The 26,918-nt window shown below is 42.2% G+C and overlaps 2 protein-coding genes and 1 long non-coding RNA gene across 38 annotated transcripts in view; 2 read left to right on the forward strand and 1 right to left on the reverse strand.

Moving 5' to 3' along the window:
* The first annotated feature begins 6,994 nt into the window (after positions 1-6,994).
* On the forward strand, positions 6,995-19,143 carry LOC1274757 (acidic leucine-rich nuclear phosphoprotein 32 family member A). 24 transcript variants are annotated; one of them, XM_061650772.1, is made up of 6 exons: positions 6,995-7,297; positions 10,160-10,350; positions 13,654-14,030; positions 14,109-14,158; positions 15,192-15,596; positions 16,184-19,143. In XM_061650772.1, the coding sequence occupies exons 2-6, from the start codon at positions 10,303-10,305 to the stop codon at positions 16,243-16,245; spliced, it is 942 nt and encodes a 313-aa protein (XP_061506756.1). In that variant the 5' UTR covers positions 6,995-7,297; positions 10,160-10,302; the 3' UTR covers positions 16,246-19,143. The 24 variants fall into 24 exon arrangements, with proteins under 24 accessions (XP_061506756.1, XP_061506736.1, XP_061506742.1 ...); XM_061650763.1 differs by having other exon boundaries at positions 7,037-7,582; positions 14,109-14,157; positions 15,179-15,596; XM_313950.5 differs by having other exon boundaries at positions 7,049-7,582.
* Positions 10,069-12,398, reverse strand: LOC133392112 (uncharacterized). The gene is made up of 2 exons (XR_009765460.1): positions 12,319-12,398; positions 10,069-10,816 (listed from the first exon to the last, which is right to left on the reverse strand). It is a non-coding gene; the product is annotated as an uncharacterized LOC133392112 (long non-coding RNA).
* A 2,270-nt stretch (positions 19,144-21,413) lies between the features above and the next one.
* The window catches only part of LOC3289894 (myc box-dependent-interacting protein 1), a 42,847-nt gene continuing 37,342 nt past the window's right edge, over positions 21,414-26,918 (forward strand). For 3 of the 13 annotated variants that reach the window (XM_061641500.1, XM_061641503.1, XM_061641502.1), the window contains exons 1-2: positions 21,415-21,536; positions 22,360-22,570. In XM_061641500.1, the coding sequence (XP_061497484.1) occupies positions 22,502-22,570 (69 nt within the window). In that variant the 5' untranslated portion in view covers positions 21,415-21,536; positions 22,360-22,501. The other 10 variants (XM_061641494.1, XM_061641498.1, XM_061641495.1 and 7 more) reach the window with 8 other exon arrangements.

Genomic DNA, 26,918 nt, shown 5'->3' on the forward strand with positions numbered 1-26,918 from the left:
GAAAGAGGATAATAGAGATGATTGAAGAAGAAAATCCCCAACTAGCAGAACAGTTGTTTGCTGACGTTTCGTGTTCTTGCCGAATAAGTCAACACAACATCGACGAACCTTGCTGTTGACAAAAGCAACAAGAATGAAGTAAACGGATTTTAGGACAGTTTTTTTTTTATTGAAAACATATGCAGGTATTGTTTAATTGTTTGGAATGAAAAAAAAAACAAAAAAAAAACAAACCTAATACACCCCAAGTTGTCATGTAACCCAGTCAATAAACTTTCTGAGATCAATTCAAAAAACGGAAAAGCTATACAAAGCTTTCTTAGGACAATGTAAACATAGTAGGTGAAAGTGGGAAAACGAAATGAACAAAGTAAAGGATGAAAATAATTTAAACACATTTTCTACTTCAAATCAAAGATATGGTAAAAACCAATTTTGAAAGCAAAAAAAGCCTAGCGGGATGAGTGAGTATATCGGGGATACGCTAAGAAACACTCAAACTTTGAAACTCTGAATGCTCAAAACTAGTCCAAAGAAAGCTCAAATAATAAACCGGTAGGCTAAACTGGCAGAACTCAAACAATCAATTGTGCAGACTCACCCTTGTGGGTATATAAAACCCGTCGGCTACTGTAAACCGCATAAATAGATCTACTCAATCAAATCAGACTCCTTACCGATTTTGTAGCGATAGGCAATACAATGCAACCGAAACACAAGAACAAACAGAACAACAACACAATTCGTACTAGCAATAATGTCACTCTATTGGCGACTAGGCAAACTGCTGAATCGATGGGTGAAACCGATTTTATTGTCAAGCAAACAAACAAAAAAAAATAGCGCAAACCTATCAAATGCATGGCGTAAATACTACAAGACCTTCGTTGTGGGGTGCAACTTTAAGTAGGAGAAACCACATCAACACACCATGAAATAACGCGTTTCTGTTCTTTCAATAATATCCATCTTTCGCACTGTACTCCTTCTGCTGTGGCGATGGAATAGATTCATCTAATCAGTCGCTGTGCTGTGCCCTGCTGTGTAACACAAGACAGGATTTGGTATAGGTATTGCCACAACAGTAAGCATTAGCAAACCTTTTGATCGTACGCATAAAAGCAGGACTTCAGGAAGCATGATCCAAACGTTGGTATGGTGCAACTTACGAAACGTGTTTAGTAAACGTGGTTTAAAGCAAACATAAACATACAGTAACAAAACCAAAAAAAAATAGAAATGGAAATAAAATATGAAAGCGGTGCCCTTTAGCCGACTACTTGAGGAGGGAGCGCTGCGTCTGCTAAAATACCTTGGAGTAAACGGAGTAAAGAGTAAATGGAAACCCGTGTGCAAGAAATGAAAACGGTGTAAAATTTCATTGTAATGTTTTGTATAAAATTATTAAAAAGAAAAACAATGGGACAGATGTTTTTATGGTTAAATATATAGTATTCCAAAAATTGTTATTCAGCTTCCAAATATTATAAAATTTGTATGTTTTATTTACCATGCTCAAATATATATATCACATGCACTATTGTGTCCGAAACGGTAAGTAGGAAATAGTGATGCGCGTTGCGTTCCGAACCTGCCAGGTGCGATCCGTTCCAGCATTCAAGCATCAGGACCGCGATCCTTATTTTTAACCCAAGCAGGTTCAAACTGAACCTGTTGCTCCCACTGTTCTTTGCGATCCGACCTGAACCGACTGTTATCAACGATCTTATCGATCCGATCTGAACCGGCTGCTCTCAGCGTTCCTGGCAATCTGTGCTGGGCCGGTTGCTCTCAGTGCTCTTTGCGATCCGGCCTAGAACGCACGACATTCTACTCTCTTTGTATTGATGAGCCGGTAAGCCGGTTCAATTTAAACCTGTTTCTCTCAGCGTTCTTTTCGATCCAGTCTGGAACGCACGATCATCGGCTCTCTTTCATACGATGGGCCGATTTGGTACGTACAAAGAAAGCAGGTAAAATCTGAACCTGTTTCTCTCAGCGTTCTTTTCGTTCCGGTAAAGAACGGCGATCTCTTCTCTTTTGCTTCTTTCTAGAATGGACACACACATACATTCTGTCTATGTGAGTGATAACAGCGCAAGCCATACTCTCTCAGTCAAAGAGATAACGGTACAACACCTGAGCCGTGAAGCCAGAGAAGGATAGAGATTTGTGATTGGTGGGAAGCTATCCTTCCTATCCTACCTGTGAATGGTGGGGGGGGGGGGAATTGTTGCATTTGACTTTGAATCAAACTCACCGTAATAGTTTGCTGCCGGGGGGGGGGGGGTGTTGGGGGTACTCGATATAGAGCGACTACTTGGCTCCTAAACTTTTTTGTATTAATTAATTTATTTATTTATTCATTTATTTATTTATTTTTAATTTATTTTTTTATTAAGCTATTCAACACATAATCCCTTACTTATTCCCCTAACATCTCGCTTAATCCGGCGTCACCAAAATTTATAAAATATTCTCTTTAAATGCGTTGGTCGTTAAATTAAAATCAAAGTGATTAAACCATGTATTGTATTGCCTTTTCATAGCTATTGATATAGTTCTCATCAACAAGAAAGTTACGAGAGCGAAGAGGTCTCAAAGGCACGTAGAAGTTGCTCTTCCCTAAAAAACAACATCATTTTTTTCATTTTTCAACAACAACGTTTCAATTTTTAATATTTTAGCAATAAATACACATTGGTTAACTTTAAAACGGTATTCGAGCGTCTGTAGGCAGAAGGCAAAGCGAACGATAACTGAGCATGGTTGTAAGTCCTCTGAATTGGTCGCATTTTAAAGCAAATCTTGTAAACTTCCGTTGTATTGCCTCTATTCTGTTAATCGTCGTAGTGCAGTTCTTGTACCATAGTACCGAGCAGTACACTACGTACGAGCGGATTTGCTACAGCTCATAAGACACCAAAAACTGTCAAGTTGTTGTGTGGGGATGATATTATCCGTTCCAAACGCACAATTTAATACTTGGCGGCTATGCTTGATGACCGAATCCGCTTCAACTCTCATGTAGAGTATGCGGTGAAGAAAGCGTAGTGTAGCGATGGGAAGTTTTTGTAGGAATCGATTCGGGCTATCTCCGAAGTTTTCTGGAATCGATTCCAGATAGTAGGTCCGGAATCAGATTCCGGAATAGAAATTGGTTCCGGAGTCGAAATCGGCTCCGAAATACGATTCCCAGTTTGATTCCGCTTCCGAAGCCGATTCCGGTAGCGAAATCGGTTCTGGAGCCGATTCTGGAATCGGCTTTGGAGTCGGCTTCGGAATCGCCTCCGGAATAAGTTTCGGAACCGGATCGATTCAAGCATTAGAATGGGCTCCGGAATTGATTCCGACCAGATAGGGTAGATCCGATTCCGAGTTCCTACCACTAGTGTGGTGTTCTATGTTAGGAAACCAAATTGCTTATGTTAGGAACCTTGATGAACTCTGCTGGATGGCAACACTGTATATGGCAACACTATGTATGGCAACACTGAATAAATTGGGAACTTTTCTTTTCTGTTTTGTACCACCAAAGCGATAACACGTGTTTTGCGTTTTCCTCTTGCTCGATATCACATCACTGTACAACTTTACTATTCAAGCTTCATCCCATGCTTGAAGACATGCGAGGACCACACAGCAGCAAGCGAAGCCATCTGAGTGTCTCATCTGAGGCACGGCGACCCAACATGGAAGAGGGGATTTCGTATGCAGAAAAATCGGAATGCGCTAGACTCAGCGTACAGGGCGTCCACAATATGGGTGTGCAGCGCATGAAAATCTACGTCAGGTGTTGCGACTTGCACAAACGCCAGCATGTTTCCAATATGACTCACATTTAGGGAAGGTAAACGGGTTTACACCCGAACAAGTAAGGAAAGCGCCTTGAGTGCCGATCACTTACACGCTAACATGAACAATGGGATTGTGCCGAGAATGGTTTGTTCGAGAGAAAACACGGGGAGGTCGATTTCTACCTAACATAGTTTCTGTCGGGGCATAGCTACTTTAGAGCATATCTCAGTCGACTTCCGATTACACTGTCGGTTGGATACCCGGAATCCCAATTACCCCAGAGCGCAATACATGCAGTGTTTGTTTGACCCCGGTTTGACGACCAATAAGAGGTAATATTCCAGACATGCTGTAGATCCTTCTCGGTCGAAGGCATTGTCGGGTCGATGTGTGCTAAAAGGGCACCTGGAGTGTACAGGCTCTTAGTATTAAGGGCATTACCAGTCTTCTTAACACCGTTTGGAGGGCCGAACGTAGGTGTCTTGCTGTCGAGGGCTCATTCCAAGACTCAACTGACTGAGAGTGAGGGCTCACAATCGTTGAAGTTTTACATGCAGGTGTTGACTTCCTTGGCAAAATGTGTTTGTGTTCCAGCCTACATGCTGAGGACTAGTTCCAAGGAGGCGTATTGGCACAGTCTGTTTATCAACATAATCAGTTTAAGTTATGTTGATTATACATTGTAAAGAGACTGAATTTTAACATTGTGTGTGAAATTGATTTGATGTTGGCGTAACGGTTTTCATTCAAATAGAAACTCCTTTATCTTTTTAATTACTGGCAGAAAAAATCTAATAAAATTATTCTCGACACATAATACACAGTTCTCAAAACTACTAGAGCCATTTTGTTGTGAAATTTTTGTAAAGTACTGAAAACGTTTTACGTTTTGTTATTTTTTTAAATCCTTGAGTTGAACCAATCTATGCAAAGTTATAGAAACTGCGTTAGTTTAATCAATTTTCTTCACGGTATTGCATCAATATTGCATAAAGCATTCAAAAGTTATAAGCCTCAAAAGTCGCTGGCTACTCGGGTAGCTCGGTTGCCTGGAATATGATGTTTTTTGGTTGCCAGTGACAGGGTTAAAGAGGTTTTGCTGAAACATGCTGGCGATTGTGCAAGTCGCAACACCTGACGTAGATTTTCATGACTTCTTATCGTCTCTTTTGCCTCATGATGTGCTAGTGTATTGTGTACGATCTATTCGAGAAGTATATTTGAAAAAACACATAAAAACCACAAACATAAATCGTTCGACCATTTTTCCAATATAATGGATCAATAATCCAAACAGTGAACTGCGAATATCTTTAAAATTGTTAGTATTATGAAGAAACTTTCCATTTTTTGCCGAGTGGTTCTGGAATCAATTAGGGTAACTGTACCAGTATTCGGCAGTGAACCTGTTTTCGGCAGGCTAACTAAAAACTTGTAATTACGCAAAAACGCGTTGAAAATTGTCTCAACACATATTTTTTAAACATAGATATGCTCATTTGTTATTCATATACGAAGTTTCAAATCACTTTCTTGCATATTTTTCAAAATATAAAACAAAATGTGCAGAGTTTAACATGTTTCGGCAGATTTGCTGTCTGTCAATAGTTCGGCAGGTTTCATTATTAAGAGAACCAGAGCAATAAAAAATTTAAAGTGTAGTTTTTATGAAAGGTTGTATGGTTGCAGAATTTATTCTAGCCCGCTAGGAATTTTAAAATCACGAAAAACTAGTAATTATTCCTGCCGAAACTTGAAACAATAACACACTTTTGATTTCGTTGAATATTCCTTTAAAACTTGATCATAAAACTGCAATGCGTATGTCGATACATAAAACGACTTTTCTTGTAACAAATATCACTAATTTCACTATAAATAATCCAATAACTCGAGAGAAAAATAATAATTTGTGAGCCAGTCGGAGCCGTACTCTATAGCCGTCAGGCAGTCTCATTTCTACAAAGCCTACTTTGTTTGTAACTCACATCAAAGAGACTGTAAAAATTGCCAGCAAAATGACCATAATAGGCTACATAAAATTAATAATTTAGGTACTTTTCAACACCAATTTTAGAAAAGTGGGAGTGTAAAACTGTTTTTAACATTTTTGTCGACCAATTGCCATTAATTAAAACATTTTCCGACCCGCATTCGCGTTGCCGAAAATAGGAGCACAGCCTGCCGGAAAAAGGACCAAGCTGCCGAAAATAGAAACAAAAACAGTGATTGCATTTTCACGAATATCTCTAAAAAAAATACATAGTTAGTTTATCGTTCAAAATAATGTTACTTTCATGAAAAGTAATAAAAATAGTAAGTGTACGAGCAGTTTTTATGAAACAGCTGCACTAACCTGCCCAATACTGGTCCATTTACCCTATTTCACTTTTCATCAAAATTATATGAAGAGCTCTTAACCCGTAAAACAATCAAACGAGATGTATGAACAAAACTGTCCAATAAACAATGAACAAAACAACAGTAAATAATCCGAACAATCGCTAACAACCGTAGTGGTGTTGTGGAAGAAACATGAGAATAGCAGAGGTTCAAAATTATTGTCCTGTTCCAAGATGACTTTACAATCAATATAACTACGAATCTCCAGTTTGGCTTTTAGTTATTTTATTTGTTTAATCAAAACGTGTTGCCGTACGTTGTCTTGTCTTTTTTTTTGCAGAAAATGCGGTTACACTTAAATTTAATAAGATGCATTTCATCCTTGGAAATCCTCAACGAAAGACTATTATTGATCCATTAAGTGATTTGCCCGAGTGAGACTCGGGTTGTGCTTTTGTTCTCTGTTTCCATTCAATCGTCGCGTGGGGGTAGGGGAGAGAGATAAAACAATGATAATGACACATTTTGCACATCATCTTTTGTGTAAAGCAACGATTTGCAAAACTCATGTTAATTAAAACTAATGTTTTAGAAAGAATATGTATATAAATTCACACTTTCGAAATCCAACAGAAGTAGACGTTGAAAAGATCTAAAATCTCACAAAACAAACGAACCAGCCAACCGTCCGTTTCAAATACATGTTCTCGATCGGAAAGGTTTGACCGCAGCTGAATAAAATCGACGAACGAATGTGCACTTGTTCGATGAAACATCATCTGTCACTTTTCTGTCAACTATGACCATAGCTGAATTATCAATTACGGAATTATTTGAAAGCATTTTTTGCGCAACTAAACTTTCTAAAAAAATGTACAATTTCTAAGAACATTTATATCGACCCATCTATGTGCCGTAGCCGTTATTAGTTTCTTTGAAAAGGTACATTTATAAATTATTTAAACGACCAACTCTATTTAGACACAGCTTTGCCTTTGATTTTCTAATGTTTTGATGCTGTCCCTCCTATTGTACGGGCGACAACATTCCCGTTACCTGGTGTACGTTTGCAACGGTCAGCGGACCACACGGTTCGAACGGATCGAGCGCGAAACAGCGCGGGCCCAACGCGCTACCGCAGTGTGCGTGTGCCGCGGTGAGTAAAACTTGAAAAACACCAACACGATTACAGTGTATTACAACCACAAACACAACCACACATACACGCACACACGTACATAACTTTGCGGTGCTGTCGAACGCGCGTATCGCGCTCATCGACGGTGTGTGAGTGTGAGCGTGTGTGTGTGTGTACATGTGACTGCACAACGCACACTGTCAGGCGGTGAGAAACGAGCGAGTGCCTTCCACAAAAGCAGATGAGGTACAGAAGCAGCACCAGCAGCAAGAGAAGCAAGCATTTAGCCCTGTAGCGAAAAAGGTACGACGTGTTTGGTGATTGAAAAAATTAATCTAACGCGTTTTAGTAATTTTAGCGTATTTACTCCGGTGTCGGAGCATCCTGTAGTAAGTGGAAAATGTAGTTAACGCCAGGCACAGTGCATATGCGATTGTCCGCAAAATTGTTCGTGCCATAGCAAAACGTGTGGAAACACCGAGAGGGGACCAAAGTGTGTGCCAGAACATAAAAGAAACGTTATTTTCCATTTCCTCCCCCTTCCCAGTGCCGACCCCCCAAAGCGTTCGACGGAAGTACAGTGCGTGCGTGCGTGCGTGCGTGATCGGTCTGTTGCTTACGTTACCCGTGCACCGCCAAGAACGGGCGTGTAGATGTAGATTGCGGCCACCGTGCACCCCGCATACGGTGGTGTGCAGTATCATCACACGTTTACGTGACGAATTGAAACCGCGAAAGACGCCGTCTACAGAGAGACACACGGGAAAAGTGTACCCCTTTCTTCGGCTCTAAGCAGTGAGGGGCGAGGAGGAGATGGTGAATTAATTTTCCGCGAACCGATCATAGCAAGCCGTTGCAAGCCGAAAAAGGAAGCAATGGAAGGGCTGCTTGTCCTTGCCCCCCGCACCATTTTTGTGTGTTCAAGTTCGGAATTGTGCGCCTCCTAACCATTGCCTACTCTTTTTTTTTTTTGCTCGATTTTTCCTATGCCATGAGTGATGATCGTGTGTGTGTGTGTGTGTGTGTGTGTGTGCTGTGTGTGGTAGTAGTGTGGGGTGCGTACAACTCTCGCATGGTGGGTGCAATCGATGCACCAATATTTATCACACGCAAGATTTGCCAGTTTAGTTAAGGCCTCCGGCCAGCAGCACCGCGTCCTCCTTTATGTAGTCTCTTTTTGTCTGTGCATGGCTTTATTCATGCTGAAAGGTGGGTGTCCCTCACAGTGCCATAATCGGGGACCCGGACTCGTATGTGTGTGATAACAAGTTGACCACATTGGAAACCACATCGTCGAGAAGGTCGTTTATTCGCAGTCAGCCAAAGTCGTGGTTTTTTCTTCTTCTTTTCGTCACATTCACCGTTTTAATAAATCCCAGTTCAGTGCAAATAATGGGTCTGGCACAGGTGGTAGGGCGATGAAGGTTAAAAACTGTACGGAGGAGACTATCATAACCTCATAAAGGAATAACCTCCTCTCTGTTTCCTCGCACCGCCACCTTCGATTCGCCTGCTCTATTTCTTATCCCCGCAATGCATCTCCCCGGAAGGAAATAGGGTCTTGTGTACATCCAGCAGAGATTGTGTACGTGTGTATGTGTGTGTGTGTAGGAAGGGGGATATCCGGTCAGGAAGCCAATAATCCGTGGCAACCCTCTGCTTGCATTGTTGAATTTAGCCTGTCTCGATTGTTATTTTTTCCGCGCAGAAAAAACTCACAAAAACATTAGCACACACCGTCGCGAGGTGCAAACCGTCTCGTCTTCCCCTCCTTCTCCCCCGCTTCATCCAGTAGCGAAAGGCTATTTTTTCCTTCTCACCCGCTACGACGACCACCACACTCACATCGGTGTGTATCGGACAGATGGGCTAATGTGTGTGTCTCTCTCTGTGGTGTGTGCATACGGACATGTCGTTACACGGAACGGGTTCGCATGTGTGTGCGCTGCGAATATATATACACACATGGCCACCGGAGAGCCACACAAGGTGTGTAGAGACACAAAGCAGAGACAGCAGCAGCACACACAGGGCATCGATGTGTCATCCATCGACAGGGCAGGCAGTGCCGTGCTCATAGAAACACACCAGCAAAGAGCAGGCAAACGGGTGGGCCAGTCGCAAATTGTAACAGTGAAAAGTGCACACACAAGTGTGAGAGTGCATATCGCGCGACGGTCGGCAACGATAAGATTTTCCCTTTCGGGTTTCGGCGTGGCGCAGTGTGTACGTGTGTGGGGGGACATTTTCTTGGTCCGAAAAATTGACACCAAACCCGCTGGCGTGTGTTGTGTGTCGGGAGAGCGCGCGCTGAAAGCGACGAGGTGCACAGTACGCGAACGCGTTTTCCACACAATCTTGGTAAACAAGGTGGCGAAGAAGTGTGATTGACTTTGGATTATTTGAGTTTGTTTTCCCCGATTTTCGATAAACTAGCAGTGCGATTGCACATTGTGAACTCATTTTGCATGTGTCTTAGGATTTCCGTCTCGTGTTAGATATCGTTAGGCGGGAGGGGGTGGTCAATCAGACCACCTGGTTTTGTGCTGGAGTGTGTCGACAGGCCGGGGGTGGTGAAGTAAAGGATCAATTATAATTGATTAATTTCTTGTAACTCCCTCAAATCCACGGCACCAGCCATAAGGGCATTGATTCAACGTGATTTTGTGCATAATGTTTTCCAAATCTAAACCTATTCATGTACACAAGTTCAATTAAGGGCACCGTATGTGCCAATGTCGCAATCCTTTTTTGGCATTTAAAGTAACAATCATCTTAAAACTTCCAAATACCTTTTAAGAAAGATCGGTTTAATTAGACTGATTGTGTCAACGTAAATACAAATATATTAATTGTGTGCTTTTTTTGTACCACTTGCAGGAAATCAATATATAAAATTCGTGCCTAAAGACAAAAGTAATCCAGTGACACAACAAAGAGTTTTCGAAGGACCTGGAGGAGCACTGCGTGGAGTGACTTATCTCTAAGTGAAATACTCAACACCATCATCACCGAATATCATCATGGAAAAGCGTATTTTGTTGGAAAAACGAGGTCGACCGGATGATGAGGTAAGTGTGTCTGTAACACTACTAGCTATGCTTCACATTTCTTAAGAACCATTCTACTCAGTTGTTAAAAAACTGCCATGTACGCCTTATAGTACACGGGAGGAAGTCGACTCCATTGGAGTTTAGGAATACTAACGAAACAGAGCTACAGTTTAGGCGCTGCTGTATCTAACACTTCCCTTTTTTCGCTTTGTTACTATTTTCTGATAGTTTAACTTCACTATCAAATACAATTGTGTCTCAACCTCAACCTCAACTGCTAATTGCGCTCATTTGGTTCATTCAAAGATGTGTTTTCATCTGCCCAGTCCAGCCGGAAACGAGATTTAAAAATTCGTTTTTAAGTTTTAGAGTTCATTTCTCCCTGTATCATTAGGTAGCTTCTCCGTGTTCATTGTGAACGGTTATCATTATTTAATTCTCTTCTCAAATATCTAGATTTCCAGTGTGCGCGTGTTAGGTTAACCTAAAAAAAGAAAAGAACAGTAGAAACACATATTTCAGTTCGATTAGCTGCTGCTTTCCAACGGGTTTTTGTGCCTTCCGGCTTCCGCCATATTGCCGCCTCAATAAGCGCCAATTATGGGAAGCAACGAAAAAAAGAACCCTTTTCCCTCTCCAGTCTTCCCACCACAATCGGTGTACACATCCTTGTTTTGGTGTGTTGCTTCATTAGATTTACTATTTGCATTCGCGCACTCTCTTCTCTTCCAGCTAAATTAACCTCTATTGCTCCGCTTTAAAATCCTTAGCTAACAAATTAATGTGGCGGGGTGATGTACATGTTTGTGGCATGGAAAGTCATGAAAATTTGTCGCACGAGCGCTGGTGGTGTTGTTTTTTTTTGTTCTCCCCTTCTCATCTGTGTTCAGTTTTCACGCTATTACGACGTTTCGTAATCGTAACTCTTTGATCGACATTCGACGAACCGAGTCGAGCGTGTTTTTTTTTCCTTTTTTTTGGCGACCCGTCGTCAAATCTTTGCATACATATAGGCACGCACACTAACAACGCTCCTTACCACATGAAGTGGCGCGCGCCTTTTCTGCGAGAGAGCAGCAGTAGTGTGCGCTGTGTGTGGAAAGTGTGTTGGGAAGATCTGCCAAATATATGTGTGCGTAAGTAACATACACATACAAATGGAGCAAAGCAAAGGTTCACACCTTTGCATGCAGTGGCTTGCCAGAGTGTAAGAATGTTTACTTAAAAAAAAAACTACTGTGTGGATGGTGCGGGGGCAGAAGCATAATTGATAAGACATTTTCTTCGACTAGATGAATCCTTGAGTTTTGGCTATTCATCACATCCTTATCTGTGAATAATGGTAATTTCTCATTATTGGCCACGCGCGAAAATGGCAGAGATCAGGTTCGAAACTATCTACGCACTTTCCAAATAAAATGCTCTTCAGTTGCACACACTCCCACACACGCAACACACACGCACACACCCACCTTCACCGAACGCACACACCATCAATCAACAAATGCTCACACATCACACAAGCGCGCGCACTCACACAAACACACATTACACCGCACGCACACACCATGCCACAGCGGAGCTGAAATCGCTCTCGGACTGGTGTATCGGTATTGGTGAGCGGTCCTCGGGCGCGCGCTGAGTGGTCCGCGAAGAGTGATGATGATGATGATGATGATGATGATCGGCGGTGGCGATTTCGGTGACGATGGGTTCCCAGCGTGTGAGCGAGCAAATGGAGCGAGCAGGCCGCCATCTTGGAATTTGCACCACCGAGCTCCGTTAGCGTGAGGCCACAAGTTTTGTGGTCAAATGGCGCTGCGTGTGATTACTGCACTCCGCCCATCGTTGCATCACTCGATACCTAAGCTACGTCCCAGGATAGTGGCACTAGTTTGGTTGGCGAATTTTGGACCCCTGACCCGGAAAATGGCACACTTTGGTTTTGGGGAATATGCACTGCTCTGGCCCGAGACTGCTTTTCACCTGCATATGAAAACCGTACAGTGGCAATGGCTGCCTCTGCCTGCTCATGTGAACGCTTGCTGCGCGACTGTCGTGTGTGCGTACACTCTCTTTGTCCCACTCAACGGCGGCAATGAGTGGAGTGAGCCGTTCGCTGTATTGTTCTGGTGGTGTGCGTGCGCTGAGTGAGCGACTCGTTTGAAGTACACAATCGACGAAGGCGTGTGCGCGCTACGCGTACTTTCGCACACATTCAAAAGTTAACTACACGGCCGTTTTCAAACAAACTTTTTTCTCTAAGCCACAATGAATTGAAGGAAAATTAGTTGATTCGCCACCGTCTCGTACCTTTTTTCGATAATTTTGCTTCAAACTCTGCATAAATAATGCCCTATAAGTGTAGCTTCTTTGCTAGTTATTTTGTTGTCTTTTGTTCATCGAGTCACACATGGGATTCATCGATTTCAGTCCTTAATGGGTCAATTGCATTCTCTTAAAATTAGAAAGCTATCCGATTTAAAGTTACGATGGTTGTGCATTGTTTCTAAGTACATAATAAGGCATGAATAAACATTCACGAGATGCCGCGGATAATTTGCATCAAAAACGGTTTGAATACTATTTGCCACAAAGCGCAAATAATCTCGATGGAAATAACGGACTTGTTGAAAATCGATCACACACTCTCTCACCGCACCCACCAATACTAGCGAGTAGAAGTTGACACAAACACACACAGTTTATATGGTGGTGCATATGTAGAGGTGTTTTTCGTCCGCCCGGCGAATCTTTGATGGTGTGTGCGCAACTGTTTTTTCACAACAAATCACGCACACCACCAAGCGTTAGTTTGGCGCACATGATTTTCAATGTCGCGCTGATTACCAAAAGGGGTTGTCCGTGTTTAAAATGATCAAATTTAATTAGGACAAGTAAGGCAGATTCTTCACGAATAAACAAACAAGCTTAATATAAGATAATGAAATATATCAATGTAACTTATTAATATATTTAATCTAATGACACACATGAACCATATTTAAATTAATGAAATCTCCACTAAACTAGCTCAGAATGATCAAAATTATCCTTTTCTGCTCAAGGAAAACTTAAAACACCATTTAGCTATTTCGCATTGAAGTACTTGTCTTCCTCGTCCCGGCAACGTGTTGTTTTTCATTGTCCACCAGATAGGGTTAAACTGTAACATTTATTAGTCCTGTAAGTGGGGACAGTTAAATTATATTTTTTAATGAAATATTTGTTGAAATGTTAAATTTTGTTTTCTCTAACATATATATAGCTAGTGCATTTCATATTCATTTACTCTTATACTTTATTACTGCCTCCTTCCAGATCACAGAGCTCATTCTGGACAACTGTCGGAGCACGTACATTGATGGGCTCACAGACAGCTTCACAGCACTCGAAACGCTCAGCCTCATCAACGTCGGGCTGGTTTCGCTGAAAAATTTTCCCAAGCTGTCCAACCTCCGCAAGCTGGAACTCTCGGACAACAGAATATCGAACGGGTTGAACCACCTTACCGGTAGCCCGAAACTTACACATCTGAACCTGTCCGGCAACCGGATTAAGGACTTCGATGAGCTTCAGCCGCTGAAAGATTTGGAGAACCTGGAAGTGCTGGATCTGTTCAACAATCAGGTGACACTGATTGAAAACTATCGTGAGAAATTGTTTCAACTGATTCCATCGCTCAACTATCTGGATGGGTAGGTAGCATTATAGCGAGCTAAAAATAGTGTTTTGGACAACAATAAAGTACGTTTCGTTTATCTTTATGCTTGCAGATTCGACAAAGAGTATGTGGAAGCACCATCCGATGAGGAAGACATGGCTGGTAGGTATACTGATAGGCGAAAAGCATTCATTTGTGGATAGTTTCATGTTTTACCCCTTGCTACTGTAACTAAATAGAAACTATAGAAGATTTTTTTGACCAGTTACTCTATTTTGGACTGAATAAGACTGGTTTGTTGTCGCCAAACTTGTTTACTCGGAATATGCGTTGATCGGTCATGTTTTTTTTTTTTCGATAAGTACGCTAGAAGGGGACAATTTAAATGAGATACTCCACCGAACATGCTTATACTCAAACGGCCGTTAAAGATACAATGCAAAACACTATGGCGACACCCCCCATCCTGTTTACAGGTGGAGTTGATGATGATGATGATGACGGTAACCTACCGCAACCTTCCCAGTTCTCTATCAATGGTATCGAAATTGATCTGGACGAGCTGGAGCAGCTTGAGGCGAGGGTACGCCAAAAAAGAACGAAGAACGAATCGGACTCGAAGTCAGCGAATGAGATCGGCTCCGATGTGCTGGAGGGACATCTTGGGCGCACCAAGTTTCATTCTGATGACGGCTGCTCCTCTCAAACTGGGCAAGAATCGACCAAGGACGATCTGGATCTACTGTACGAAGAGATTCAACACAAACTGGCCCTTGCCCGTGCCAATGAAGTGGAACAGGGTCGTCAAAAGATGGCATCGTTTGTGTCCGTCTTGCTAATGTTTACCTCCCTGTTGGCATTCATCAATCAGATATGCTACCGGGGGGAGAATCAATTGCTAGACGAATCAGAAGAACAAGTTGATGATGAGGAGGAGGAAAACGAGGAGCAGCAGGTGGAGGATATGGAAGTCGAGGTGGAAAAAGATGAGTGTTGCTCCTTGGGTGCAACTGGAGATAGTAATGCAAGGGTTGAAGCACTACCACAAATGGAGAACGGATCTACGGCTCCTTCGGATGCCACCATCTTGGCGGTGGCAGCAGATGATCGTCCTGCCCGGGCAGACCAGAATTAATTGTAATGTATTACAATTCGTTTTTATCGCTTCACTTTCATTCTATGGGCGCGACCACAGAAGAGGAGGAACCGGAGGACTCATGCGAAGAATCGGATGAGGAAGAAGTTTCGCTAGCCTACCTGTACAACGACAACCTGGAGGAGGATCAGGAGGATTGGAAGAGCGTCGAGAGTGACTACAACAACGCCGACGAAGAGTTTGACAGTGAGGAGGAAGAGGATGAAGAAGGTGGCGGCGGCGGTGGTGGTGGTGGCGAGAATGAGGGCGAAGATGGTGGAGACAGCGATGGCAAGGGGGAGGATGAAGAAGGCGAAGAAGAGGAAGATGGTGAGGATGATGCCGATGGGTCGGAGGCTGCAGCATCGTCGACCGCTGCAGTAGCGGCGGAAGCAGATGAATCAAAGTCCACAGCAACAGAAGCGGCAGCCGCCACATCGTCAACCACAGAAGATGTTGCGAAAGGTAAGTTAAAATTTTGTACCAATTCCTTTGCGAATGAACTAGTGATGGGAGCTTGGATGTGTTCGTTCGGAATCAATTTCGGAGCCGATTCCGGAGCCGTCTCCGATTCCAGAATCGACTCTGGTGTCAGCATCACCTCCGGAATCGAAATTGGAACCGAAATTAGCTCCGGAATCGGAATCAGAATTGGCTCAGAAATCAGAGTCAGTTCTAAAATTGAAATCAAAAGTTGGAATGGATCGTTTACAAGTAAATTTGGGTTTTTGGCGGCAATCGATACAATCGTAGCTGCGTAGGACCCAAACGCTTATGCTAATGGAGATATCGAAATCGAATTTGATTCCGGAGCTAATTCTGATTGCGGGGTCGATTCCTATTCTGAAGCCGATTATGGAACCGATTCCTGAGCCGATTCAGAATTCCGATCCGATTCCAATTCGCCGATCCTGAAAACGGATTCCAGACGTACCAAAGATTCGGAGGTAGTCGGAATCGATTCCGACCAAAGCTTCATTTTTCCCATCACTAGAATGAACACTCGCGTTGTCGGAAGCAGGCTGCTAATGTATGTAATTTATGTGTTTTAGAAGGTGAACCGGAAGCAAGGGGCAAGAAAAGAAAGTTCCAAGGCACGGACAGCGACGGTTAAGCGGCACGCTAAACGCTTCCAAGTCATACACAAAACCTAATACAAATGTGTGGAGGTGTAACGGCAACGCGCTGGAGGCTCTTTCGCTCGACGGCGTGTCATTCGTTGCCCTTCCACACTCAAAGCAAACGTTTATCCCCCAACCAACAACAATTCATGCAATTCGTCATCACTCCGCTACTGTCGTTCGCGCAGTAGTGTAATGGATATGTAACTACAAAGTTTTATCTTCTTTTTTACCATCAAAAGAAAATGTGTAACAGCAGCTAGCTATCATAGATTGATGAAATCCACAACAATATATACATATAGAAGAAGAGCGAACATTTCCCCACAATAGACGCCAACACACACACACACACCATACACGCTCCGAATACTTTTAAACCCCAAAACAAACAGTGTAAGTAAGAAATTTTTGAACCAAAAGATTGTAAAACACAGAAGAAGAAAAAACTTTAAAACAAAATAGATTCAGCAAAAGACACACCCACACATACGGCGCGGGGATTGCGTGTATGTGTTTGGACCCACAGCGCAGAATTGTGAAGAAAATAAATCAAAGACGTATGGGGTATGACGAGATGAAATGATAGGCCTCCCCCGCGTACAGCATTTCCGGTCAGTTAAGAAAACTAAGAGTATATACATACTTCAAATGATAATCGAACTTTTGTTTTGATTTATTTTAATAACTTTTTAACTGTGTAAGCATATTTTGTTGTGTTTCAGGGAATAGAGCAATGTGAAGGTAGTTTGCGGCAAGTGATATTTGTACGTTCTTTTAAATTAACAAAATCACTTCGATGGGGCAGCAGAGGCGGAGAGGATAGGTAGTAGAAGCGGCGGTAGGGAAGAATCGGTCGAAAGCACGACCAAAATGTGTGACACCTTTTGAATAGTGTTGCCTAAGATGTGGCCGTGCGCTTTCGCTCTCATCATTTTATCGTCGGTGGTTATACACCATCACCATTACCACCACACCACCACCACCACCACCACCACAACAACCACCAAGACTCTTCCGTCAAGATTCTTCCCAAAATGCGCAGTCAGTGGTTTCAACTTCGTACAGTTTGCGTGTTAACAAGTTTTCTAGCGTAGACGATCCGGATCGGATCCGGATCGTGTATAGAAAGTGGTGTGTAACGAGGGGGGGAGAGAGCAGAGTAATCGTGAAGGGGGAAAAAGGACAAGTGGTAGCAAGGAAAACAAGGCCAAGATGAAAGAGACCATACAAAATAAATGTAATCCACGACCTGATATGAAACCCAATGTAGTGTTACTTTTAATTTGCAATGTATGTTTTTTGTTTGTTTAATATTATGCATATAAGTAATACGAGAAAGAGTGAATGTTTGTTGAACATACATAAAGTTTCTTGTGTTGTGTAAGCAAAGCAGTATAATTATCTCAGGCAAAAGCGTTCTTAGTTTCCCTGGATGAAGATAAACATAAGCTGAATTGTAATTCCCACACAACAATCAAACAACAAATGCACACTCACACATACCCGCACACTTGCGCATATTGTTACGTTTTTTGTAACGCTTCGGTTTGGTTTTAAAACAGTGTAACGCCATGTACAAGTTCATTGTTGCAATGAAACTGATTCGTTTGTGAGTGGTACTCCGCTGCAACAAACAGTAAAGCGCGATACCATCTTCCTCATTGTTTAACGTCATTCACTGCTACTAAACTTGTCGGAGATGTACAAAATGAATTCTAGTTTCAGTTTCTGGGATGATTTTTAATTTGGATATAGATCCGGCCGGCTAGACGTATGTTTTTCAATATAACTGTTGTCTTTCCTTAGCACCTAAAATAATGTAGCCTTTTTAAGTGGGATTTTAAAGAATCGCATAGAAACATTTATCTTCAGTTGAGAGTGTTGAAAGTGTAAGAAGGGTGGTTTGGGGTGTAAAGGAATGGTTTAAACGGCTGTATTGTTTTTTTTTTTTACTTTTTAAAAGAATGCATTCATTCAACTTTTCAATTACTCTTTTAACGGTATAACTTATCTTTTCCAGTTTTTGTAATTAAATAATAATAGTACACAAATGTTTAAACAAATGGCTCTTATTTTTGCACTGATGCGCGCATATAAGTAAATTACAAAATGTTCAACAGTCACACTTGAAGCAGATTCTTGTATTAAGCATTTGTTAAAGATTGTAGAAAGCCGAAGAGAACGATTCGAATAACAAGTTGACCAAACACGTGGAATTATATGCAGTAAGTGGAACCGGGATTTGGTCTACACCTTCCCGAGCCAAAGCTCTCTTACCCTCCAAAAGGGAGGAGAAGGAGATTTATCAAATCAAAACTGAACGCAAAAACAAAATATCGAATTAAGGGACAGTTGAGAAAAGAGGGGGCAAGCAATATATTACTACGTGCAAGTGCAAGTGTGTGTATCATGAGACGAAATAAAACGTGCCCTTAAATACAATGGATGATGGACGGAACAACATTATATACGGATATAAGGTTACATAGGTACCTCCCCGAGGTGCCATGCAAAAAAAAAACGCAGAGACGAAATAAAATCGAAAGCAAACCAATAATCATGTAAAAACAACACAATAGCGTTAGCTGCTGCGAAGAAGGGTGATGCGTGAAGTTGTGTTCGTGTGTGAAGCATGATTTAAATGAAGAAGATGAAGAAGATAAAACACAAATCCGATCAGGGATTGGAATAATAACACAACATTACAATCTTTCTGCCTGCTGGCTCATTTCCATTGGTGAAATAAACACAGCATATTGTATTTGGACCCGGTGTGTGTGATGCGAAGGGAAATGACAATTCGCGGTATGATCGCGAAACGTGGAACAACATTTATAATTGCTAAGAAAGTAATATTTGTTTAAATAAATCATCAAAAGAAAAATCAACTCACCGAGGAAATTTGTTTCGATGGAAAGAAGATTTAAATGAAGAATGACGCAATTGACTGTTAAATTTCAAGTTTAACGATGCTGCAATAATGTAACGGCAATGTTCATGTGAATCAAAAAGTAGTTTTTTTTAATTTATATATTTATCCCTTAACCAACGGGACTAATTAATTTTTAGCGGAGTTCGCATAGTTATTCATTATTGAATGAGTGGAAAGGGATTTGTTATTTTATTCGCAACGTGAGTAACTATTGAAACAAACACCTATTCCTTTTTTTTAGAAAATTAAGAAATTTGTTGTATGTATAATTATACAAAAATCTTTTTTTTTCTTTTATGCTTAATTTTAGCCAATATGCCACCTGAGGTTGTGCTCTGGAAGCTGTCGAATAAGAAATTATATGGAGGTGTACCGGCAGAATTAGTGATTCAAAATATACTTGGATCTATTATTCGTGTTATTCACGTATCAGGGCGAGGACGAGTTCCGATAAGCCCGGATAAGCGGCGTTCCACTGTAATTATATGGAGTCTGATGCCGCTGCCAGACACACCGAAAACCACCGTAACGAAAAAATGGATGTGAAGAAGTACTAAAACCAATTTCGCTAGGATTTCGCTGCGCCACCGAGTGGGCTGAAATCGGCCGACCGAAAAAAGAAGCGTTACAATGCGTTACATTTCATCTGTACCATCTGATCATTTCTTCTTCTTCCGTTAAGCGAGAAAGGATGATAAAACATAGGTTTGAGTCTATGACTTTAAAACATAGGTTTGAGAAAGGATGAGAAAACATAGGTCAGAGGCTTACTTTCTCTTGATGAGACTTCTACTATCTGGAGTCATATGTGTTCTCCAGTTGTTACATCAAATCATTTGTATCATCGATCCCTCTAATAATTCGTATTATCATTTCATTTATGATCCTCAACTACAGCCGAAATGAGCTACGTTCGTCGAACGTGCGAACTATCACATTCGTCACAAACGACTACTAAACGGGCTCTAAACGACTCAGGCTCTCTAGCTAAACCGAAAATAGAAAGACTTCGTTTAGCAGACGTTGAACGACTCATGCATTCTAAAAATAGCAAAAAGTGGGATACTTAACCAGTGGAGATTCCTCGCTTGGATGAGAGCCTTCCTCTGTACTATTGTATGGTTTCGCATTGAAGTCATGCATCGCTAGATGCTAGAACGGCGATACGATTGTTTAAATACTAAACTCCAATGTGCACCATTTGTACAGAAGCAAGTATAATGAATAATGGAATAATGGTTTGAATAATGGTCCATGGTGTTGATACCTAAAGACGTCTGTTTTAACTAAAGGTTTTATTACAACTAACTAATCCGTTATGCGTTCATAGACTACTGTGATCTACATATAAGTTTGACAACGATTGCTAGATTACAACAATACCCATGTGTCTGACCATACGACCATTCATATAGATTTTTACTCGGAAAGTTAGAAGACTATATTGGTCATAATTATATAAAGTACAGCAATATAATAATAATGAGTTGTAATACGCCATCTATTGAGTAAACCAGTGGAAGCTATAGAGCTTTCATTTTTTTTCTATGGATTTTTGATTCCAGTCGTTTAAGCTTAACCTGTGGCGCTTGGAAGAACTCTATCGAAAGCCCGGTTTTTGACAAGGTAACAAAAATCGCATGGCCTATTGAAAAAAATTGTAAGATTTTTTGCAAGACGCGTATGCATACCAAAATGGAAGCAAAATGATTTCAAATTATTTTAAAAACATTTTTGTGAGCGAATGTATGCATAGTTTTTTAAATAGCAAAAAAGTTTTAAAATAAATAGGAAAATCCAGTTATGTTGCGATTGACCAAATGTTGCCGCAATATGTTCATAGACCCGGACCTAAATCTTCTGTATAAATATCATATCAACATAGTCTGGGAAGTTATTTTAAACATTCAGTTGGCTGCTTTGTTCGTCACAATAATAGGCACGCTGCGTTTATCTAGCGAGATAATTTTGTTCACCGGGTAGCGGTGGAAGGCGATTCGTATTCGGTGGTTATTTTATAAACAATTTCTTCATAACAATACAAATGTTTCAATTGTTAAGACAGAAAGTCGCTTGAAGCTGAGCTCGCTTGAGTACACAGCTTTTCTGGTCTAAATTTCTCTTACTTTATAGTTTTCTAAAACGTTTGATCAACAAAAACATAAATACCCACTGAACTATGGGATAGATTATGGGTCAACTGGGCAAAAAAGCAATACTGACAGCTGCCACAATGACGCAATGGCATCGATCGGGGAGGCAAGCAGTGACAGCAGACTGTTTGGCTGAATCGCGTTCTCTGTTTACTTTGCTTTTCTCTCTCGCGTAGTGCGAATCGTAGGAAGAACGGTGCGCTGGTGTTTTTAGTTAGTGTGCTATTATTAAAGTGATCCTTTTCAGGGGGGGAAAAATACAACTCGCATCAATCGCTTCAGTGACAAACTTTCCAACGCCATCCGACAGTGCTCGATCGGAGAGGAATATTCCAACTCGTGAATTAAAACAATCCACACTCAACGCAATTACACAGCGCGGGTATCTTCTTGGGCATTGTGTTTGGGGCTATCGTTGCTTCGCCTGGATAGATGGGCTTATCCTTCACGGGAGTGTGTGTATTAGTGAGTGGAGCTGTGTGGGTGCGCAGTCGACATTAAGCTGCAGTAGTGCAGCGAAAACTGGCGGATACATAAATAAACACAGCTGCATCTGGAATTTCCCTCGCGCTGGTGGTTGGTGCACGAAATGGCAAATGTTACTGCGATTGAATATTGACAACGTGTGCATGCGTGCTAGATTTTCGCCTTTTGGAAAAGTGCATTCCAGGTAGTGCTACCGTGTGTTGATGAAAACTGGGCCGATTTTGGTGGAAAGCTGGTCGTGAAAATTGTATGCCTTTAAATGTGAATGAAAATATTTTACTGGCGGCGCTGTGTTGTGAAAACTAATTTTCGAGAATAAATTTTGAAAAAAAAACGACCGTGAACCTATTTTATCTTAAAACAACCGACGAAACAGTTTCCGATAGGCTCCTTGTTTTTTTAATGTGTTTTAGAACAGACCGCTTTTGAGTTATTTTTCTTTAATTCTTGTGATAGTTCAATTAAAATTTAGAAGAAGATTTTTTCTAAAAATAATATTTCACTTTTCTTTCAACCGCATACCATCCAAAAAGGTTTTACCGAACGACATCCGGTAACCGGAAGTTGTAGTGAGCGTGAGTGTGCGAGGTCAAAGTACGAAAATTAGCAAAGAAGTATCGCGTGTGCCAAATCCGTTCGAATCCGCAAGCGACAGCAAAACAGCAACAGTGCACGATGGCAGAAAATAAAGGAATGCTGCTGGCGAAATCCGTCCAGAAACATGCTGGCCGCGCCAAGGAAAAGGTAAGTCAGGCCCGCTCAGTGCATACTTTGATCTTCAGTGTGTGAGGAGCGCATGTATATGGTCTCCTGCGCTCCGCAGCGGTCACCCAAACTGATCTTGGGGGCCTTGGAGTAACCCAATCTTCTGCTTCGAATCGAGACCAACTTCCCCGGGGACAGGGGACGATGGGTTTGGCAGAATGTGCGCGCCGTTAGGTTGTTTCTAATTTAAGGCAGGCAGTCTCGCACACCCTCGATCGAATGGCCGCGTCGTCCCCAGTGGCCGGCCGGTCCCGGGGAACAAAAAAACGGTGTGGGCAGTTCGGTTTGTCTGTCACACTGCCCGTGTGTCGCACAGGACACTTGTGCCGTGAACACACTCTCGGTACGACTGAAGCAGCTGTGCGTGAAGCGAGCGGGAGCTTTTCGAGCTGACTCGACCCGGCCCCAGTGTGCCCGGCTACTCCCCGTTTCGAACTGATCGGTGTGGGACGTGGTGGCTGAAAATAGATCAGCTCCTTCGGCTGCTTAAACGGCTGTGACGTGATATAACGCATGCCGGTGACTATTATGTGTCCCATGCGCGCGCGTCACATCGTTCTTTTGGAAGTACGGAATGGTTCAATCTGCTCAGCAACCCTTGCTGTTAGGAATAATCAATGCTTTTATTGTGTGTTGTTATACCACTGCACCACACCGATGAAGATAAAGTCCTAGTGCGAAGAAGGGCTTTTACTTATTCTTCAAATAACAAATATGATTGAATAATACATGTTTTTTATTCAGCTTCCCGAGACGAGACGAAGGCCAAATTCTTCGGAATTTTGTTTTATTTGACAAGCAAAAACTCTTCAGTTTATTGGATTGGATGCTACTGTTAGATTATAAATCTATTTTTAGACAAAACATTTATGAACTTTTCCTATCGCACTTCCTTCTCCGTGTCATGTCCATACACTGTCGGCAACAACTTTAGTGTCGCGCTCAGCTATCATAAATCCGTGCTGCATTCCGTCATAGTGCGTTAAATTGTACGAGTTGCACAATATATTGTGGCTGCTGGCCATGCAACCGTACACGATACCATTGTGGATGATTCAATTTCCGAAAGCGATAATGAAACCTATTCATCAGCAGTCCCAGCCTCTGAACGGCTGGCTCCCTCAGCTGGCTGAATCTGTACCGTTTCGCGCTTGCAAGTAGTAGCACCGTTTTCGGGCGTTTGTGTCGAAAGTCTCTCCTTCGTCTCCGGCCATCAGACGCATGCATGCCTTCACACACACACACATTCAAAATCGTCAAACACAGAAGAAAGGTCCGGAAGATGGCCGAAAAAGAAAGCCACACAAAGCAATACGATGCTGGCCGACCGATGAAAGACTGAAGGAGTTTGAGTTTGGAAGCTAGACTGTCGATATATAGTCGGCATCTCACACAAGTGGCTGTCTCCGGTCCCTGGTCCGGGCGGCAGCATTATCGCATTGAAGGACGCCTCATAATAGATCGGGCCTGGCTGGCAGAGGGTGAATATTGTAACATTCTTGCCAGCGGACGGTTTGTTTGGTACAATGTAGCATGTGCTTTCTGTTGCGTGCGCTTTTGTTGGCTTGCTCCAGCACATACTGGCCGTCCTGCGCAGTCGTACGATGCACGAACAAATGCACCTCCACCATATGGACATTGTTCGGGAATTTAGCGTTCCTGGTGGATTTATTATGCGCTAGCTTTAATGGGTCGCGCCATGGGAAAAGACTGCCAAATTTATGAGTTAAGTTATGCTACCCACATTGATCGTTCCCTACCTCCGTTCGCTTTCGACGGGTGTGTGGCAGGTCTGAAGAACGTCCGAGGTACATTGTGGTAGTGATGGGTAAATATGGGCAAAAATTTGGTGCCGACTCCGATCTGACTCTGATAATTTCGGAACCGTCTCCGGAAGTTAGGACCGCCCAGCAGTATCCGGAGTCGTTCGGAATCGTCTTTACCCCGTCCGGAATCGCCCGGGGTCGTTTGGAATCAAAGTCAATCGGAGTCGGCCTTCCAAACATAGGCCTGTATACGAAGTGGCAGAAAGGCTCCAGTTAAATCCGAACGACTCCAAATGACTCTGGTCGACTCTGGATGACTCCGACTCCAGGTGGAACTAGTGGTTCCCATTTTGCCGTAGTCGTAATCGTACTAACAATAGTTGGATCGGAGTCGTTTTGGACGTTAAATTATATTGGAAGAATACTTGAAACTTCCTATCATGGCTTCGTCTTACATGCTTATTCAGCAACCTTTTCCACAACTTCATATGAAACGAATGATACAGCTCATACGCGTTTATAAATTGTATACACTTTTACGATACTTTGCTCAAGAATGAACTCATCCACCTCCACCTGTTCAATGAACCCCAATGAAGCTGTATAACCATTGCGGGCAACGCACAAATTGGCTAGCGCAGAGATCATCGAGTCCGTATGATGCAGTGTGGGGCCGCTGTGGGCGTTTGAGGTCTACTCCATTACACACACACACACACACACACTCCTCCGGCTCGATACGATCAGGGAATGCAAATACAAGGCCATCACGTATGCACGAAGCAAAATTGTATCGTCGTTCGGCGGCACACCTGAACGTAAGACGTAAGACAGCTGGAGTTGAAATGGTTAGACAAGGTTCAATCGCCGATGCTGCTTTCATCATCGGCATCTTCGGCGTTATAGCTGCCCTGATCTGCTGGCTTGGTTGCCCAATTTGGTTCGCACACCGTCATCCAGCACCTCCGAACTGGTGACTGGAGCGATCGCACTGGAGCTCGAATTGATCGAGAAAGGTAGCAGCCGGTGTGGTCGCACACATGGCACACGGGGTCGATTAAGCCAATTTTAAGACGCAGTTGCGTTTCGCTTGCAAACGTATTCTTGAGGAATTTAAAAACTAAAGCCGTATTCACAAAAAAAGTTTTTATTAAAAAGTAGTTTATTTTTTCGTTGCAGTTAGAAGTTTGTATTTCACATAACGACCAACAATACTCCTACGAAGTTAAGCTCATTATCGTTTGTTCGAATTGTTATAATTAGGTCCACTTTGTTAGTCATAAACATGTGCCAATTGTTGTTTCCTAAGCACAGTTAACGGATTTATGAATATGATTCCATTCCTTTGGGTTTTTATTAAGATTAGATAGACGCTGTGTTACACAGTTTGCAAGACTGAACAAAGTCCATCGTAGGTAGTCATTCTTGCATAATGATGATAATATTAAAATACAAGTTCTATTATACGTTCAGGGGTTACATAGTTCTGATCTTAAAGATACAAATATCTTTGACTAAGTGTAACAAAAAAAACTGAAATCTTATTAATTTCGTTTGATCCCTGAATTGCTAATTACGCAAACCGACGTGTCTATACATTCCGAGGTGCATGTAAATGGAGTTCTGTGCCAACAGCTGGTCACTGTCTTGAATGTTGCCCGGATCACTGACTCGATTCAATCCTCACAATCCATAGCTTTTCCTTAGTATTGTATGAGTATGTTGGGGTTGTTTGAGCAAAAGAATCGATTTTGCTCCCTATTTGTGTCTAATTTCAAATTCTGTAACGAACAGAGATCTTTATACCTAATATTATTCGTTTTATCTGTTCAATGCAATGTGAAACTTAACACAATCGTTAGCAATCTCATCACTCAACTCATTCATCAAAAGCAAACTAATGATCGGCTAATGCTTCTCTAAGCGGGGCTTTCAAGCCCCGCCTTGCTATCCCGGGCTATTTCTTTAACTGTTTTGTACACCATGTCTGTGGCTGTGTGTTTTATTGTTGTTGTTTGAAGTGACAGTGGAAAATCGGCAAAAATCCGCTCCGCCCGGCTATTAATAGCCCTCCCACCAATCGGATCGGCACACCCGTGCGAGCACGAGGGAAAACTTATGCGTGTGTGTGTTTTTGTTGTTGTTGTTTTTGCTAGTAGATACTGCACCTATCCCACCAATTCTAAACCGAGAATATGGTCGAAGTGTGTGGAGATTCACAGGCTCAGGCACAGTGCGCAAGGAAAAGTTAAATGAAAAACAAACATCATGGAGGGGAAAATTGTGAGCCAAGCGCTCGAGAGCTAAATCGTTTGATGAAAAACAAAAAAAGAGATAGAGAGAGAGGAAGCACCATGCCGTGGATTGCAGTTCTAATTTTGGACCAACTCTCCGCACAAACTGACCCCCTTTGTGCGTTGATATGTTCCCAGCGAGGTTTCTTTCTTATTCCCGTTTTTTTTTATGTTTTTTTTTCTCGCTTACCAAGGATATAGAAACCCTCGACGCACTTATAAGTGTGTGTGTGTGTCGCTCATAAAGAGTACACACATTGGTGTGGA

This window comes from Anopheles gambiae, chromosome 2 (assembly GCF_943734735.2).
Source record: "Anopheles gambiae chromosome 2, idAnoGambNW_F1_1, whole genome shotgun sequence".
NCBI classification, from domain to species: Eukaryota; Metazoa; Arthropoda; class Insecta; order Diptera; family Culicidae; genus Anopheles; species Anopheles gambiae.